This window comes from Pantherophis guttatus, chromosome 12, assembly GCF_059756535.1.
Source record: "Pantherophis guttatus breed Tessera chromosome 12, ASM5975653v1, whole genome shotgun sequence".
Lineage (NCBI taxonomy): Eukaryota > Metazoa > Chordata > Lepidosauria > Squamata > Colubridae > Pantherophis > Pantherophis guttatus.
In genome coordinates, this window is record NC_142074.1 from 26,608,252 (window position 1) to 26,623,951 (window position 15,700).

At 58.9% G+C, this 15,700-nt stretch overlaps 1 protein-coding gene across 4 annotated transcripts in view; it reads left to right on the forward strand.

Moving 5' to 3' along the window:
* Positions 1 to 15,700, forward strand: part of PHKA1 (phosphorylase kinase regulatory subunit alpha 1) — a 17,371-nt gene continuing 1,671 nt past the window's right edge. The window contains exons 1-31 of one of the 4 annotated variants that reach the window (XM_034441782.3): positions 270 to 525; positions 1,918 to 2,076; positions 2,989 to 3,036; positions 3,228 to 3,396; positions 3,539 to 3,621; positions 4,057 to 4,137; positions 4,448 to 4,546; positions 4,774 to 4,920; positions 5,035 to 5,088; positions 5,542 to 5,664; positions 5,790 to 5,885; positions 6,660 to 6,767; positions 7,211 to 7,289; positions 7,542 to 7,676; positions 7,927 to 8,036; positions 8,367 to 8,511; positions 8,648 to 8,726; positions 8,890 to 8,969; positions 10,715 to 10,891; positions 11,060 to 11,148; positions 11,448 to 11,587; positions 11,935 to 12,091; positions 12,176 to 12,255; positions 12,658 to 12,736; positions 12,817 to 12,946; positions 13,097 to 13,198; positions 13,384 to 13,499; positions 13,876 to 13,914; positions 14,844 to 14,888; positions 14,971 to 15,141; positions 15,455 to 15,508. In XM_034441782.3, coding sequence (XP_034297673.2) covers positions 448 to 525; positions 1,918 to 2,076; positions 2,989 to 3,036; positions 3,228 to 3,396; positions 3,539 to 3,621; positions 4,057 to 4,137; positions 4,448 to 4,546; positions 4,774 to 4,920; positions 5,035 to 5,088; positions 5,542 to 5,664; positions 5,790 to 5,885; positions 6,660 to 6,767; positions 7,211 to 7,289; positions 7,542 to 7,676; positions 7,927 to 8,036; positions 8,367 to 8,511; positions 8,648 to 8,726; positions 8,890 to 8,969; positions 10,715 to 10,891; positions 11,060 to 11,148; positions 11,448 to 11,587; positions 11,935 to 12,091; positions 12,176 to 12,255; positions 12,658 to 12,736; positions 12,817 to 12,946; positions 13,097 to 13,198; positions 13,384 to 13,499; positions 13,876 to 13,914; positions 14,844 to 14,888; positions 14,971 to 15,141; positions 15,455 to 15,508 — 3,252 coding nt within the window. In that variant the 5' untranslated portion in view covers positions 270 to 447. Of the gene's footprint in view, positions 526 to 1,917; positions 2,077 to 2,988; positions 3,037 to 3,227; positions 3,397 to 3,538; positions 3,622 to 4,056; positions 4,138 to 4,447; positions 4,547 to 4,773; positions 4,921 to 5,034; positions 5,089 to 5,541; positions 5,665 to 5,789; positions 5,886 to 6,659; positions 6,768 to 7,210; positions 7,290 to 7,541; positions 7,677 to 7,926; positions 8,037 to 8,366; positions 8,512 to 8,647; positions 8,727 to 8,889; positions 9,066 to 10,714; positions 10,892 to 11,059; positions 11,149 to 11,447; positions 11,588 to 11,934; positions 12,092 to 12,175; positions 12,256 to 12,657; positions 12,737 to 12,816; positions 12,947 to 13,096; positions 13,199 to 13,383; positions 13,500 to 13,875; positions 13,915 to 14,843; positions 14,889 to 14,970; positions 15,142 to 15,454; positions 15,509 to 15,700 lie in introns of all 4 variants that reach the window. The other 3 variants (XM_034441780.3, XM_034441781.3, XM_087877657.1) reach the window with 3 other exon arrangements.

Consider the following 15,700-nt stretch of genomic DNA (forward strand, 5'->3'; position numbering starts at 1 on the left):
GAGAAGTAAACTTCCGAAAGAAGCGGCTGGTCCTGGCAGGGCGGTAGTCTTCGGGTGCCGCGACAGGCCGCCCCCCAAGCGGCTGGAAACAGGTCTTCGCTACGCCGGGGGCTCCTCGTTCCACTCTTTCGCTGGGGGGTGGGGGGTGCATCTTCCTCCGCCCGCAAAGCGAGCGGGAACGCGAAACCTGCTGACTACAGGGCTTCCAGGACCGGCCGGGAGTCGCAGTTCCCTCTTTCTCCGCCGGGGCGGCGCCTGCGGCTGGGAGGGGGACTTCCAGCTGGCGACCCCCCCCGCCCGCCCGCCCGCCTATAACAGGTGCCAAAAAGGAGGGCGGGGCAGCTGCTGCCGGGCTGCGGCGGGGCGGGCCCTGGGCGGAGCGGGCCGTGCCGGGCGAGCTGCGGAGGCTCCGGGGAGGCAGGCGCGGCGGGGTCGAGGAGCGCAACCATGCGGAGCAGGAGCAACTCCGGGGTGCGGCTCGACGGCTACGCCCGCTTGGTGCAACAGACCGTCCTCGGCCACCAGGTGAGCCCTCGGGGGCAGCGAGCGGGCCAAGCCGCCCCCCAGCCCGCTACCTCGGGGCCCTTCGCTCTCAGCTCGGTGGGGGTCCCGGCGCCGCGCAGCCTCCGGTTGCCGACCTCCCAAGCGCTGCCCGAAGTTACATTCAGCTGCTGGGAACTGGAATCCCGCACGACCAGAGGCGGCTCGGGGCACAGAGGTGGCACCCGGGGTCTGGGACCCCCCCTTCCCGGGAGGGGCTCCGGACCTGCCCTCGACTCCCCCGCCCGCCCCCCCACCCCATGCGTCTTGCAAAGCGACCCCCTGCACACACTTTGGCTTAACGCAGTCTTCAGACGCGCCCGGGGCTACCGGAAGGTGAAGGAGCGCCTGGAGGGAATGAGGAAAGCATCTGCCCCACAGACTTTACCGCCTCCGTGGGCTTCCCGGTGGGGGACGGGATACGAGGCACTTTTTCACCAGTGCCCCCCACCCCCCAGCAGCCCTTTTGAAACCGGGAGAGTCTCCCAGGAAGCCTTGGAGATGGAAGAGCTTCCTAATCATTTCCTCCCCGTTTGGCCTTTTGCCAAAAGTTTTGTTTCCAACACCTTTGTTTTCATTGTGCCACAGTTGGAGGATGTTAAGTGCCAGCTGATTATGGCTCCACATGAATCTGTTGGAGGGTCTGGGTTGAGGGTACCCACTGGGGGGGGTGTCTCTTCAGGAAGGCCGCCTTTCCCAAGGGAGGAAGAGGGGCCAGAGATTCTTCTCGCCTCATGAATGGACAGGACTGAAGCAGTGCCAGGCTTCGCTGCTCCCCAAACTGCAAAGGAAGGGAGGCTGGCAGAGCAAGCCCAGAAGTGATGCCATGAGGCTGTTGGCAGCCAGGAGAGCTGTACATTCGGGTGCTGGCTGGGGCAGCCGGTGGCAGCGCCCACTGGGCAGAGGGAAGGAAGCCAGCAAGGATTCTGGCTGAGTGTTTTCAGCAACCACCACCGGTCAGTGGGCCGGGACTCCTGCCTTGCAAAGGTCTGAGAAGTCCGATGAAGTGGTCATTTGCACGCTGGACCCATTGGCAGAATGTGTGGAAAGGGTGAAAGCATTTGAGAGGGTGGGGTTACTTTGAGCAAGCTGTAGCGGGCCCAGAATCTCCCCCTCCCCATTTGCTGGTGGCCCCCAAGCAGCTTCTGGGGTGGTCCTGACCAGGTTTGCTTGCTCAGCAGCCTCCGAAGGGCCCTTGGCCTGCAGGATCAAAATCAAGGGCACCTTCTGGGCAACCCTGATCTGCCTTGCTCACCAAATGTGCTGTGGATCACAAGGACCCAGACATCCATAGCAGTAACTGCCACCACTTGTGCTGCTCTCTGCTCCTCCTTTTTAAGCCACCTGCCCTTCCCTCCCTTCTGCTTTTGGCCCCAGAATCCCGTTACAGGGTTGCTTCCAGCCAGCTGCGACCATCCAGATGCCTGGGTCCGAGATAATGTCTACAGCATCTTGGCCGTGTGGGGGCTGGGGTTGGCCTACCGGAAGAATGCGGACCGCGACGAGGACAAGGCGAAAGCCTACGAACTGGAGCAGGTACTGCCCCCAAAGGAGAGGGAGGGGGGCTGTGTGGCTGGCTGGCTGGCCGCCCATTGCAAAGCCCTCATCCTCTGTCACCGGCCAGTCTAGAACAGCTGCTGACCAATCCCCTCTTGTGGATAGGTTGGAAAGGGCCGGAGTGGGGGAGGCTGGGGGAATTTTGCTTTTTCAGCGCCCGTTACACGTTTCTTCCCTCTCGGGGCTGAGTAGGCAAGGGGTGTCTCACACAGTTCCCTATGAGGGCAGCTTAAACTGGTGAGATTTGGGAGTATGCTCTCTTTCTTGGGGGCAAAAGCTGCAACACTGCCCTGTGGCCCCCAGGAGCCATGCAGGAGGGGAAGGGTCTCTCCTCCAGAAGAGCAAACGGGCCTTGCCTGAACTGCTAGAAAGAGGGGATCCTGGGACAAGCAGGCCTCCCTCCTGGCACCACGAATGCCCTGCAGTGACACCAGTAATCTTATCTCCTGCCTGTAAAGGTCAGGCTGCTAACACGGGATCTTGGGGCCAGGGCTATCCACTGAGGTCGATCTCCACCTGGGCCTGGCGGTAGGGGCGGCTGCTCTCGGCTGCTCCTCACCCAGTGACCAACTGGCTGGAATCGAGCCCAGTGAACCCAAGTGCCAGCCCAAGTGTCCTTCCGCTCTTTCGGCTGCCTCCTCTTTCGGGGGCTTCTATTTATGATGGCAGGACAAGTGGGTGTGGGGGAGGGTGATAGTTTGTCCTGTGCCTCGTATGAGCGTAGGAAATGGGGCTGCAGAGATCCGGGTGTCGATAGCCAGGTTGCATCAGCAAGTCAAGAACAGGCTGCAGCAGATGAGCCGGCTTTGGTTACAAGCTGGACCTCGGAAAGGTCACCTCGCCTCTTTGGCCGCCCTCCGACCGCTGCTCTGCCCTTTCCTCCTCTTGCAGAGCGTTGTGAAGCTGATGAGGGGCCTCCTGCAGTGCATGATGCGGCAGGTAGGGCTCTCAAAGGGCAGCATGGCTGGCAGGGGCTGTGCCACTCCTGGCCCCAGGGCAAAGGTGGGCCCCTGAGTTTCTGCTGAGCTCGTTCCAGGCCTTCTGCAGGCCAACAGCTGGCTTGCCAGGCCACTCACTGAGGCCAAATGCCAGGGCAGCCAACTCCTCTTGGCCACGTGCTCCTTGTCCAGGTGGACAAAGTGGAGGACTTCAAGTACAGCCAGAGCCCCAAGGACTGCCTGCACGCCAAGTACAACACCTGCACCTGTGCCACCGTGGTGGGAGATGACCAGTGGGGCCACCTGCAGCTGGACGCCACTTCCCTCTACCTGCTGATGCTGGCCCAGATGACGGCCTCTGGTAAGGCCTGCGTGACGACCTCTTCAGGATAGGGACGGGCTCTGCAGGCGGGAGGGGGCAACCCTGGCTCTCCTCTGGCCTCACAGCAGAACACCTGGGAGAGAAGGGGCCCCAGCTGTGCCTTGCATCGTCTCTCTTCCAGGGCTTCACATCATCCACAGCCTGGATGAAGTCAGCTTTGTCCAAAATCTTGTCTTCTACATCGAGGCCGCATACAAGACTGCGGTGAGTGGCATGTGGCTTGTTGCTCTGGGAACCTGAGGGAAGGGGGAAGCCGTGGGCAGCCCTACTTACAGAAGGCAGGCTTAGTGGGGAATGGCTTTAATCAGCAAGAACTTTGGGGCATTCGAAGTCAAAGGGCCTCGGCCAGTTGGGATCCAGCAGAAGAAACGGGAGGAAAGCTTCTACTCGGCTGAAAAAGCACAGCTGCTTTCCCAGGGATGTTTGTTGCCTTTGGGGGTGGGGGTGAAGTCCAAGCCAGGTGGGGCACAATTTGGCAGCCGGGCTAGGCACCCACCTTGGGCACCCACCAGTGCAGCCTCCACCAGACTGCTTTCCTCTGGTACCCGGCTCAGCGGCTGAATGCTCTGGACCTCACGGCCGAGAGCGATAGCCTTCTGTGTCTTCCAGCATCATCGACATGTCAATGTTGTTTGGCAGGACTTTGGGATATGGGAACGTGGCGACAAGACAAACCAAGGAATTACAGAGCTGAATGCCAGCTCAGTGGGCATGGCAAAGGTGAGGGAACCCCTGGGCTGCTGGAGGGGCTCAATCCCATTGTAGAGCAATGTGCCCCATAAGTTTTTCAGGTGTAGGATACACTCCCCAAAACCTCACTGTCCCCAAAGCTATTCCCAATTTTAGGGAGCTGCAGGAGTCCCAGGGCAGAAGCATTTGCCCCCAGTGTCTGCTGCTTCTGCCAGGAGGGGATTCCTTCAGAAACTCATCTGCAGTTCCTTTCCTACGTCTTCTGGTGTGCCAAGGGTTTCAGAGTCAGGAGAGACAGTGCCCAGCTTGCTAGCTGTAGATTGTCTCAAATGCTTCTTAGGCAGCTCTGGAGGCCTTGGACGAACTTGACCTCTTTGGCACCAAGGGGAGTCCAGAGTCAGTGATCCACGTCTTGCCAGATGAGGTGCAATATTGCCAGGTGAGGGGCAGGCTGGACCCCTCTTCGGAGGCCTTGGATTGAGGGGGAGGGGGTCGCAGGCAGCTGAGATTGGCAGAGGCTCCCACTTCATGGGGGCTCTTGGGTCCGCATGCCAGGACCCCGGTCAGTGTCTGCCCTGGGATGTGTCCTGAGCTGCAGCCCAGAGCATCTGGATGCTGCCAGTTGCCTGAAGGGCTGCACAGCGTCTTCTGGTTCTGTCTCGGCAGTCGATTCTGCACTCCATGCTGCCGAGGGCCTCCACCTCCAAGGAGATTGACGCCAGCCTGCTCTCGGTCATTTCTTACCCGGCATTTGCTGTGGAGGACACGGACGTGGTGGAGAAGACCAAGGAGGAGATCATTGCCAAATTGCAGGCAAGCTCTTCTGCCCTTGGCTGCCAGGCTGCGGTGCTGGGGGCAGCCCAGCTGCCGATCAAGCTGCTGTCCTTCAGCTCTCCAAGAGCCTGACGAGTCCCCTCTTGTTCTCAGGGCCGTTACGGTTGTTGCCGGTTCCTCCGTGATGGCTACAGAACTCCCAAGGAGGTAAGTTCCAGCATGCCGGTTCCAGGCCCCAAGAGGCCTCGCCTTGACCCGCTTGTCTCTGGGCAGTCCGCTGCAGCACACTGCTTGGCACAAGTCAGGGCCCACACGCAACCAGGTGGAGCCTTTGCATTTTTAAAAGCTGCCTGCGACAGAAGCAAAGCCGTTACGTGTCACGACTGAACAGGGTGGCTGGAAGTTGACCTGCGCTTTTTACTGAGCAGTTGGCAACATTTTATTGCTAGGAGAAACGTGGTTGGTTCTGGGGTCAGACGTATGTTGTTTGTGAAAAAGCAACAAGACGAGTCAATATTGGGAAAGTGGGTCGTGCCCTGTGCAGCTTCTGGTGCGGAGGTTCCTCTACCATTGTGCAGTTCTGCCCGGTTGCCTTTGAGAAAGGAAGCGAGATGCTTCGCAGCTCCCCCACTGATGCCCCCCCCCCGCCATCCCTCTCAGGACCCCAATCGCCTCTACTACGAGCCTGCAGAGCTGAAACTTTTTGAGAACATAGAATGCGAGTGGCCGCTCTTCTGGACCTACCTGATCATCGACGGCCTCTTCAGCGGCAATGTGGAGCAGGTGAGCTGGGCACTGTGCTGTGCTGGAGCATCGGGGGCAGGGGGGCAGGGCTGGCCGGGAGAGCGGGACCTGCACCCGCCTGGGTCTTCGTGAATGCCAACCTCTTCCCACGGCTCCATTTTCAGGTCCAGGAATACCGCGAAGCTCTCGAAGGGGTCCTGGTCAAGGGGAAGAATGGGCTGCGGCTGGTACCAGAGCTCTACTGTGTCCCCCTGGAGAAGGTCAGCAAAAGAGAAGTCTGCCCCCCGTTCCCCTCCCCCCCTCAAGAAGAGATGCCTGCCTGCCTGCGGCCATTCCTACAGAGGCCAGACAGTGAAGCATCTAAGGGCCCGACTGGGACTAGGGCTTAGGACAATGGCCCCCAAGGGGCCTGGCTTGATTGTGTGGCCTGGTTTCTGGCATGCTGCAGCCCAGGACTGGTCCGCAGCCAGGAGTTGGGGAGTTCTGGTTTAGTGGATACGTTTACATCAGTGGTGAAATCCAATTTTTGTTACTACTGGTTCTGTGGGCGTGGCTTGGTGGGTGTGGCAGGGAAAGGATACTGCAAAATCCTCATTCCCTCCCCACTCCTGGGGGAAGGATATTGCAAAATCTCCATTCCCAACCCACTGGGGCCAGCCAGAGGTGGTATTTGCCGGTTCTCCAAACTACTCAAAATTTCCGCTATCGGTTCTCCAAAACCTGCTGGATTTCATCTGGTTTACATCTTCCAGGTTTACATCTTCCAATCCAATTTTTTTTTTCTGGATGCAAATTAACAGACAAACTGTCTTAGCATATTTGAAGCGGGCCCTTCTTTGAAAGCATCTAAACTTGTTTCTGGAGTTTCCTTATTAGGTTTTCAGGGCTCCTGGCAATCCCTGGGCACCTGTGCGTTCTCTGGCTTTTGTGTTTCCTCAGGGTGTGGATTGGGCCAGCCAAGCGTAACTCCTCTGCAGCACCGGGCCTTTTTCTGCTCTCCCAAATCTCAAGTCTCTCTTGGTCTTTCCTGGTAGGTGGAGGAGGAATACAGCCACCCCCACACCGTGGACCGCCTTCCCGTGGGCAAGCTGCCACTGATGTGGGCCCAGTCCCTCTACATCCTAGGCTGCCTCATGGCAGAGGTGAGCTTCGGCCCCGTCCTTGCCTTGGACTCGCCTGAAGCTCTCGGTGGGTGGCAAGGGGCATCTCCGGGCCCCCTCCCCAGGGAAGCCCAGCTCAGCACTAACCAGCCCTCTGGTAGCTTCCCCGGATGCCAGCTGGCAGAAGTTCAGCCGTGGGTGTTAGAGTTGCTCTACACGCCTTGCAGCTGCCTTCTCTGGGATTCCCGAGATCAACATCCAGCGTCAAAGAGGTTTTCGGCAGGTGCTTTGCCTGCGTCCCGGCGAGGCTTTCTCAGGGCAACAGTAACCCATTAGTGCAATGAAACCTCCACCCTCATGAGCAGTATACCTGTCCACCCAATGGCAGAAGCAGACTTTTCCTCTGGGTTTTGTGGGTGGCCTTCCCAGCAGGGCCTTGGGGTGGAGGAGTGGGCCCTTGCCATAATCCATGCCTCTCCTTGCAGGGATTCCTGGCTCCAGGAGAAATTGACCCCCTGAACCGCAGGTTTTCGACCATTCCCAAGCCAGTGGTGGTGGTGCAGGGTGAGAGGGAGCAGGGATTCCCAGGGTGGCTCTGCCACGGGATTTCCCCACCCAGTAGAGGCGGGTGTGGAAGGCTGGCACTCTGGAGGGGCCCTGGGTGGTTTGGAGAGTGCTTGCATGGGCCAGGCCCCCTTGCCTAGCCTGGGGCAGCCGGCCTGCCCTCCTGCCAACTGCCAGGGCCCCCTGGGGGGAACAGGGCCCCTCCAAGCCCTGCAGGTCAGCCCTGACCCTGCCCTCCTTTCTCCCGGCTAGTATGCCTCCTGGCAGAGACAGAGGCCATCCAGGCCATCCTGCGCGAGGAGGGCATTCTGGTGGAGACAGTGGCTGAAGTCTACCCCATGCGAATTCAGCCAGCCAGGATCCTTAGCTACATCTACGCCCGCCTGGGTGAGCCCAAGGGAGGTTTGGAGAGACCTCTTCCCTCTCCTCTCCCCAGAGTTTTGCTGGTGGTGGTTGGGGTAGTGGGAGGGTTCGGGGTTCTCCATGTTTGACCAGCAGCTGGCCCCTTGTCCCAGCAGCCCCTTCCTCTATTCTGCCTCTTGACCAGCCACAGGTAAAGTGGCCCTGCAGGATGAAGGGGGGCGGGGGCGGGGGGGGCTGCTTCTGCAGCTGAGCCAGCTGCCCTGTCTCTTGGCAGGCCGCAACAAGCGCATGGGCCTCAGCGGGCGCCCCCTCCGGCACATGGGGGTGCTTGCCACATCCAAGTTCTACGACGTTCGGGACAACATTTTTGCTTTCACCCCTGAGGTTGGTGAGGGGAAAGGGGGGGGGAGCAGGGTATCCAGCCCTAGGGGGAACCGGCACCAGGGCATTGGAGAACCTTGTTGGTGTTTGGGTGTGGGTGGGCGTGCTTGTATTTTCAATTGGGGAGGGGCTAGTTCAAGAACCTGGCAGTTCCTCCCTTTTTTCCTGGAACACAGCCAGACACACAGATCCCCCCCAACCCCCTCCCTGTAAACCCCCAACAGCTTTTGCATGTCTTGCTGAACACCTGAGATTGAGGGGAAGGGCTTTCTCCACCCCACCCACCCCCACCCCCGTGGCCTCTCTTGGCGTCCGTCCTGCCTGTCCCTGCAGTTCATCGACCAGCAGCAGTTCTACCTGGCTCTGGACAACCAGATGATCGTGGAGATGCTGCGGACGGACCTTTCCTACCTGTGCAGCCGCTGGGGCATGACGGGGCGGCCCACCATCACTTTCCCCATCTCGCAGACCATGCTCGGTGCGTTGCCTGCGCAGTGGAAGGCTGGGCTTTCAAAAGGGGGTGGGTGGCAGTGGCAAGCCTGGCTGGGGAAGAGTTTGCCTGGCCTTCCTCTGAAGAGTCGCCAATCCCTGGCTGCTTTTTCTCCTTTGAAAAGATGAAACGGGGACCAACCTCCACCCAGCCATCTTGGCTACGCTGAGGAAGTTGCAGGATGGGTATTTTGGAGGGGCAAGGTAAGCTTGAGGTGCCTTTTCCCGCCAGGGGTGGCACAGAAGTTCCTGTGGGGAATTTGAGATAATGAGCCCATGGGCGCTCCTTCGAAGGAGGGGATCTTACGCCCTCTGGCACTGGGACTCTTTCCACCTGTCCTTCTCCCTCTGCTTTGGCTCCGTGCAGGATCCAGACTGGTAGGTTGTCTGATTTTCTCACCACTTCGTGCCGCACCCATCTCAGCTTCATGGATGCCGGGCTGGAGGGTAAGCTTTATGCCGATGACTATGGGCTCAGCCTTGAGAGCTTCCGAGATTTAGATCCTGAGGACTGGATGCATGGCTTTCAGTTGACAGAAGATGGTAAGGAGACGGGACCATCCCTGCTTCCTGCACTCGGGTGTGTGGTGATCAGGAATGCCGGACCTCTTAATCCAGACAGTAACACCACAGCCTCCTAGCTGGAGCATAACTCACGGTTGTCAGCCCCGGTAATTAACCTCCAACCCGGCCTTCTAATGTCCCTTCTGGGTAGGGGCTCTGTGTTCCTGGGCTGAAGAGAGCAGGTGGCATCATCCTGGTCCATGTGGGCAGCCAGCCTGGGGAGAAGGCCAAAAGGCTCTGAGTGCGGGGGAGAGGAACCGCAGGAACTCTCAGGTCTCTCTGCTCAGCTAGGAGAGCCAAAGGCAAAGGAGACAGAGGTCCCTGTTAAACTGGGGCCTCCCTGGGCTGGGATGGAAGAGGCGACAACCAGCAGGATAGCACATTGCTGCTAGGCAGGTCTAGGATGAAAAACTTGCTGGTCATCCCAGAAGGGTTTTTTCCACCTGACCAACTGTACCTCTGAACAGCTTCCCTATGAAGCCATCAAAGCAGGGGTGAAATCCAGCAGGTTCTGACAGGTTCTGGAGAACCGATAGCGGAAAATTTGAGCAGTTCGGAGAACCGGCAAATAACACCTCTGGCTGGCCCCAGAGTGGGGTGGGAATGGAGATTTTGCAGTATCCTTCCCCTGGAGTGGGGAGGGAATGGGAATTTTGCAGTATCCTTCCCCTGGAGTGGGGTAAGAATGGGGATTTTGCAGTATCCTTCCCCTGGAGTGGGGTGAGAATGGGGATTTTGCAGTATCCTTCCCCTGCCACGCCCACCAAGCCATGCCCACAGAACCGGTAGTAAAAAACATTGGATTGCACCACTGCATCAAAGTGTCTCTGCCAGGACTTCACTGCCCCTAAGACAAATGGGAAAGCAGGCACTGGGTGTGCTCACCCCCCGACAGCGATAGATGTCTCTGCTGGCTTCTCCTGCTGCCACAAACACCCTCCTCCTTCTCTGGATTCCTCTGACTCATCACCCCATCATAACAATGTCTGTAACCAGCCTGCGGTCACCCCCTCCATACCACCTCCGAATACTGGCATGGATACTGCATTGCTGCATGTCTGCAATGGGGACAAATGCTTCACCTTCTGGGCTGCTGCATGCGGGAGGTGGTGGGCTGGGTGTTAGTGCCGAGTAGGGCCCAGCATGGGTGGTGAGTCACCCAGGCAGCCTCGGAGAAACACAGGAGCATCGCTCTGGCACTCTCAGCCTGCAGGTTGCAGGAGAGAGTTGGACTTCTTCGGGGTGGGGTGGGGGTGAGGAGTCGCTCTGGCAATGAAACATGGAGGGGTGGCAAGATGTTTTCCTTGTGGAAAATGGCTTTGTACCCAGCTGGTGGGCCCAGGAGCGTGGAAAGGGCATTGTGGCTCTTGTGCCATCTTTGAGGGGGGCATGAAATGGTGTTCCTTCCCTGCTTTGTCAAGGACTTGCCTGGCTGGCACCACCTTGCAGGCCTTGCAATAGGGGCTCCTCTGCCTGTTGGGCTTTTTTGGGCTTGCACTCCCCCCCCCTTCCCCCTCCCCCCCCCGTCCTGGGGCTGTCCTTTGGTTTGGCCAGGAGCCCTCTGGACAGGCAGTTCCACTCCTCTGGACCTCTCTGAGGCTTTCTCCCTGTGGCTCCTTTCCTTGCAGCTGACCTCTGCGATGATGTTGCCCAGTACCTCGACCAACTTCTCCATCACTCCACCCCCAAAGTCAGCCTTCCACCCACAGCTCAAAAGGGGGGGCTGAATCGCTTCCGTGCCGCTGTCCATAGCACCCAGGACCTCCTGTCCCTGATGTCGAAGGCAAAGGAGCTGCATGTGGAGAGTGAGCATCTGCCTCTGATAATAGCCATGCATAGCACACTGGGGAAGGGTCTCTCGCCCCAAAGACCCTTCTCTTCTCCTGAGCCCTGCTGGCCGATCACTCTGCCCAGCAAGCAGCCAGCCGTGCCACGCCCTGAAGGGGAGGGCATTGTTTCTGTCTCTGTTGCAGACATCAACCTGTACATACCCTCCAAGCTTCTCCTGGACGATAAGCCATCTGCTCACTTGCTGGGTTCTGCCCCAAAACAGGAGGCCCAGGTGAGGTTCCTGAACGTTGTTCCCTGTCTCCTTGGGCTGCTTCCATGACCCAGAGGGAGGAGCAGGAGCTGCCAAGAGCTCCCCTGCCCCCACCTGCTGCTTGCCAGCAAATCGGGGGAAGACTGGGGGCCCTGGGGGCCATTTGCACCTTCCCCTCCTTCCAGGCGCATAAAGTGGCTCAGCCGCATCTCTCGGTCCCCTTTCCTGGTTTTGGAGCAGCTTTTCTTGTAAACTCCAGTGATGAACTGATCAAAGAGCCATCTTTTCCCCAAGTCCCCCTGTTGTCTTTCCTCCACAAGGTGCCTGTCCTCCCTGGCAAGGTGAGTCTCCCCAAGGATGCAAGTGGGAAGGTGGACTGCCAGGCCTTGGTGAACCAGCTCCGTGAATGCCAGACGCTGCAGGACCAGGCCAGCTGCCTCCATCTCCTCCACACCCTCAAGTAGGAACCAGGCGGGGCCTTCCCCTTCTTTTCACCTTGCAACCCCGGGGGAGAGGGAGACTCACCCTGGAAAACTCTGCCACAAGGGCTGCCGCCACGGGGCCTCCTCTGGAAGGGAAGAGATCTGCCTGGGGCTCCTGCAATGATTCACAAAGAAGGGAAGAAGCTCATTTCCAGCAGCCTGGACTCCTGTGTTATGCCGGCCCTGCCTGGGGCGGCCTCAGCAGCAACCGCAGTCCCAGTTCCGTTGGGCTGCTCTCCAAGCAGGTTGCTTGCTCTGGCAGGCTGGGTGCCCGCTGCTGCCCTGGACGGCCCCTTTCTCTAACCAGATTCGGTTCTGCTTTCAGGGGGCCCGACTGGGACACTGAGATCCATGGCACCAGTGGGGCCACCGTCAAGGGTCTCCTGGTGGAGCTCTACAGCAAAGTTGGGGCAACTCGCCAATGGGCCCTGATCCGCTACATCTCTGGCATCCTGAAGAAGAAGGTGGAGGCCCTGGACGAGGTACTGGACCTTGACCTGGGACGACTGGGTTCCTTTCGCTCCCTTCTTCCTTCTTCTGCCCACCTGAGCAACTCTTCTCTCTAGGCCTGCACAGACCTCTTGTCGCACCAGAAGCACCTGACGGTGGGGCTGCCCCCAGAGCCTCGAGAGAAGACCATCACTGCGTGAGTCCCCGGCCTGATTGTAGGCTCTGGCTAAATTGTTACCATCTTCATTGCTTAAACAGACAGAAAAAGAAAGAAAGTCTATCATTATAGCATCCGTTACAATTCTATAGTTACGTAAGGTAATGATTCAAGTACAAGGCAGTTGGCGGTGGGCAATTCTCCCCAAGCTTCTCCCACCCGGAGTCCTTCCCAGGAGGAGGAGGCAGAGTCATGCGTAGGTCAGCTCCCTTATGCTAAGCTTTCCCAAACTGGGTACGGCAGCTTCCTGGGCGTTGAGTTGCTCTAATGTCCAAGGGAGCGGTCCCTGCTCGGGCTGCCGAAGTCTCACTGGGGCAGTCTGGAGGGTGGGATTGGTCCTCTGTGGGCTCCTCACAATCCCCAGTCCTGCTGCCTCCACAGCCCCCTGCCCTACGAGGAGCTCACCCAGCTGATAGACGAGGCCAGCGAGAAGAACATGAACCTCTTCATCCTGACGCAGGTAAGCCACGACCAGCATTTCTGCGGGTGCCGCCATGGCCGGGTCTGCCAAGGGCTGCTCCTTCCTCTCTCTCTCTGCAGGAGATCATGGTCTACCTCGCCATGTACATCCGGACACAGCCAGCCCTCTTTGCGGAGATGTTCCGCCTGCGCATTGGGCTGATCATTCAGGTGATGGCGATGGAGCTGGCCCAGTCGCTCTGCTGCTCAGGTGAGTGGGATCAGCCTGGGTGCTGCTGGGCCAATTGGAGGCTTCTTTTGTGTCTGAAACCACTTTGTGGCTGCAGCGAGGGGCCTTTCAGGAAGGGGGGGGGGAACCGTGGGTTGATCAGCTCTTCCTTTCCTCTTCCTTTGGCTTCAGGTGAAGAAGCTGCCGAAAGCCTGATGAGCCTCAGCCCTTCCCATATGAAGAACCTTCTCCACCACATCCTCAGTGGCAAAGAATTTGGTGTGGAGAGAAGCGGTGAGCTGCTTGCCTCGGGTGGGGGCTGGGAGGGGTCCGCCGTGTACGGCAACAGAGCCAGCCCAAATGGAGGCAACCAGCTCGGGAATCCTGGGGCTGGTAGCCCAGCTATCTGAACTCACCTGTTGATGGAGGTGAGGGAACCCAGGCTGGCATTTGAGTCTTGGGGCCTGATGTTCCTGCAGTGCGGGCTACGGATTCCACCCTGACCCCAGCGGTTTCCATCCGTGAGTTTGGGGCTGTGGGAGCAACAAAGTCGGAGCGCGCTGGCATCGTCAAGCTCAAGAGTGAGATCAAACAGGTGGGCTGCTCCTGCCTGGCCTTGCCTAGGCCGGGAGGAGAGTTTCAGAGGCAGGAGGGTAAGCGTGTGTCCCACCGGGACTGCTGGCAAAGGGGAATTTCTGGAGAAATTGCAGGTTTCTTCACCCTGGCTGACAGCTGCTCTGCTGAGCCCCAGATGGGGATAGGGGCTTCCTTCCCTTGTGGGACAGCCAAAGGTGGTTGGCAGAACTGGGGGTTGGGCTGCTTTTGAGCTGACTCCTCTACTATCTCCCCAGCCTGGGCAAATTTGCTCCTTTCTTCCAGGTGGGCTGGGCTTTTCCATCTGGGGGGAGGGGCGCGTTAGTGTCAGGGAGAGCAGTTTCCTCTCCACATCTAACACCTTTTTTCTCTTCCAGCAACTGGATAGAAGTAGGCGGTCTTTGTCCGAGATTAAGGTGAACCCCCCTGTGTTCCTTTCAAAGGGCGGCTGTCTCGTGACTCTCTCGCCTTACAGGGGGGACCTGGGCCTGAAGGAGCCACAGAGGGCCTCGAGTGGGATGGGGGTGGTGGCTGAAGGACACCTTGAGTGTGGCAAATGCAACTGCTGCTTCTGGCAGAGAGAAGGGAGCAGGAGTGGGCTGACCTTGACTGGACAGGGCCAGCCCAGGGTCCGGAGGAGACGGCAAAACCAGTGGAAGCTCCTGTTGAAGCCCTTTGGCTCAGTTCCCCTTCCCAGCCAGTTCTGGAGGTGGTGGAGGCAGCTGGGCACCTTAAAACTAGCTCTGGGGGGAGGGGAGGGTTAGGGAGGGTTAGGGAGGTTTGGAAGTTTGGGGTGGGTGGTGGGGGGGGGGAAAAAAGGGGAGAAAATGTAATTGTAAAACTTTTGCAATAAAAAAAAAAAAACTAGCTTTCCCCCTTTCCTGTAGCAGTGGGCATTCAGGGCCCTCAGGAGAAGGGGCTCCTTGGGAGCACCTCCCCAGAAGTGGCCAATCAGTGGGAATCCGTGGCCCAGGAAGCCTGTGGAAGCGAGGGGCACATGCTGCAGCCCATGGGGTCTCCATACAGAGCTGAGTTTGCCTGCTTGCCTTCTGACTCCAGGGGAGCTGCCTCATGAGTGGCCGTGTCCCTCCCTGGGCCAGGCAGTCTGGACTGGAGCCGCCTGTGCTTGCTTGGCTTCCCTTCCCAGGGTCCACAGCCCTCCCCTGTGCTGGCTTTTGAAAGAAGAGGGTCCGCTAATTTTTCTCACAGCTTTGCTTTTAACAGACAAACCGGCCGTGGCTTGGTGTGTCCGCTCGGCTCTCACGCCACGTTCTCCCTGTGCTGTGGCCGTGGCTGCCTCGGGTCTCCTAAAAGGGCTGCAACTGGTCTCTCTCTTTCTTTCCAGGCTGGGACCCTGCATTCCTTGGAAGCTGGAGTGGGCCCTACCCAGGCAAGTCCTCCCTCCCGAGCTGCTGCTTGGCCACAGGCTGCTTCTGCGGGCATGGCCAACCCTCCAGCTTTTTTCTCCACAGTTGTCCGGATCCTCCCTCGCTCCAGGCAGAAGAGATCCCGCTCCGGCCCCAGTGGATTCCTCCGCCAAGGACGGGCGCCAAGGGCAGTGGCTGCGGCGGCGGCGGCTGGATGGGGCCCTCAACAGAGTCCCAGTGGGATTCTACCAGAAGGTCTGGAGGATCCTGCAGAAGGTGAAGGGGGTGGCACCCGTCTGCTCTCCCCCCCCTCCCCCAATATCAGCTGCAGCGTAGCAGTACTGTCCAAGGCCGCCTGAGTGGAAGCTGCAAAGAAAGGAGGCCCCGGATAAGAGGAGCTCTGAACGGTGCAGCCAGGCTAAGCAGCTCCTGTGGGCAGCTCCAAGCTCACTGTCAGCTACTCCGGAGGATGAGCAGGAGCTGGCAGAATTGGGGCAGCAGGCCGGGCCTCCTGGCTCACCTGAAAAGCTGAGACCATTGAGACAAAATGGCCTGTGGAAACAGCTGCCTTTCTCCTCTCCTCCTGCAGTGCCACGGGCTCTCTGTTGAAGGCTTTGTTCTCCCTTCTTCCACAACCAGAGAGGTAATGGCTGCACTGCCCCTTTATCCTAAAAAGGAGGGGTGTTCCTGTTCCCCAAATATTGTGTCTGCAGGGGGGTTCCTCCATTGTTCCTCCAGAAGTTCCTTCTGGCTTCTGGGGAAGACTCCTTTCCCTGTTCTGACCCTTGATTGGGTGCCTCGTGCCTATCAGGAGCCGTCCGTTCCTCCTTACAAA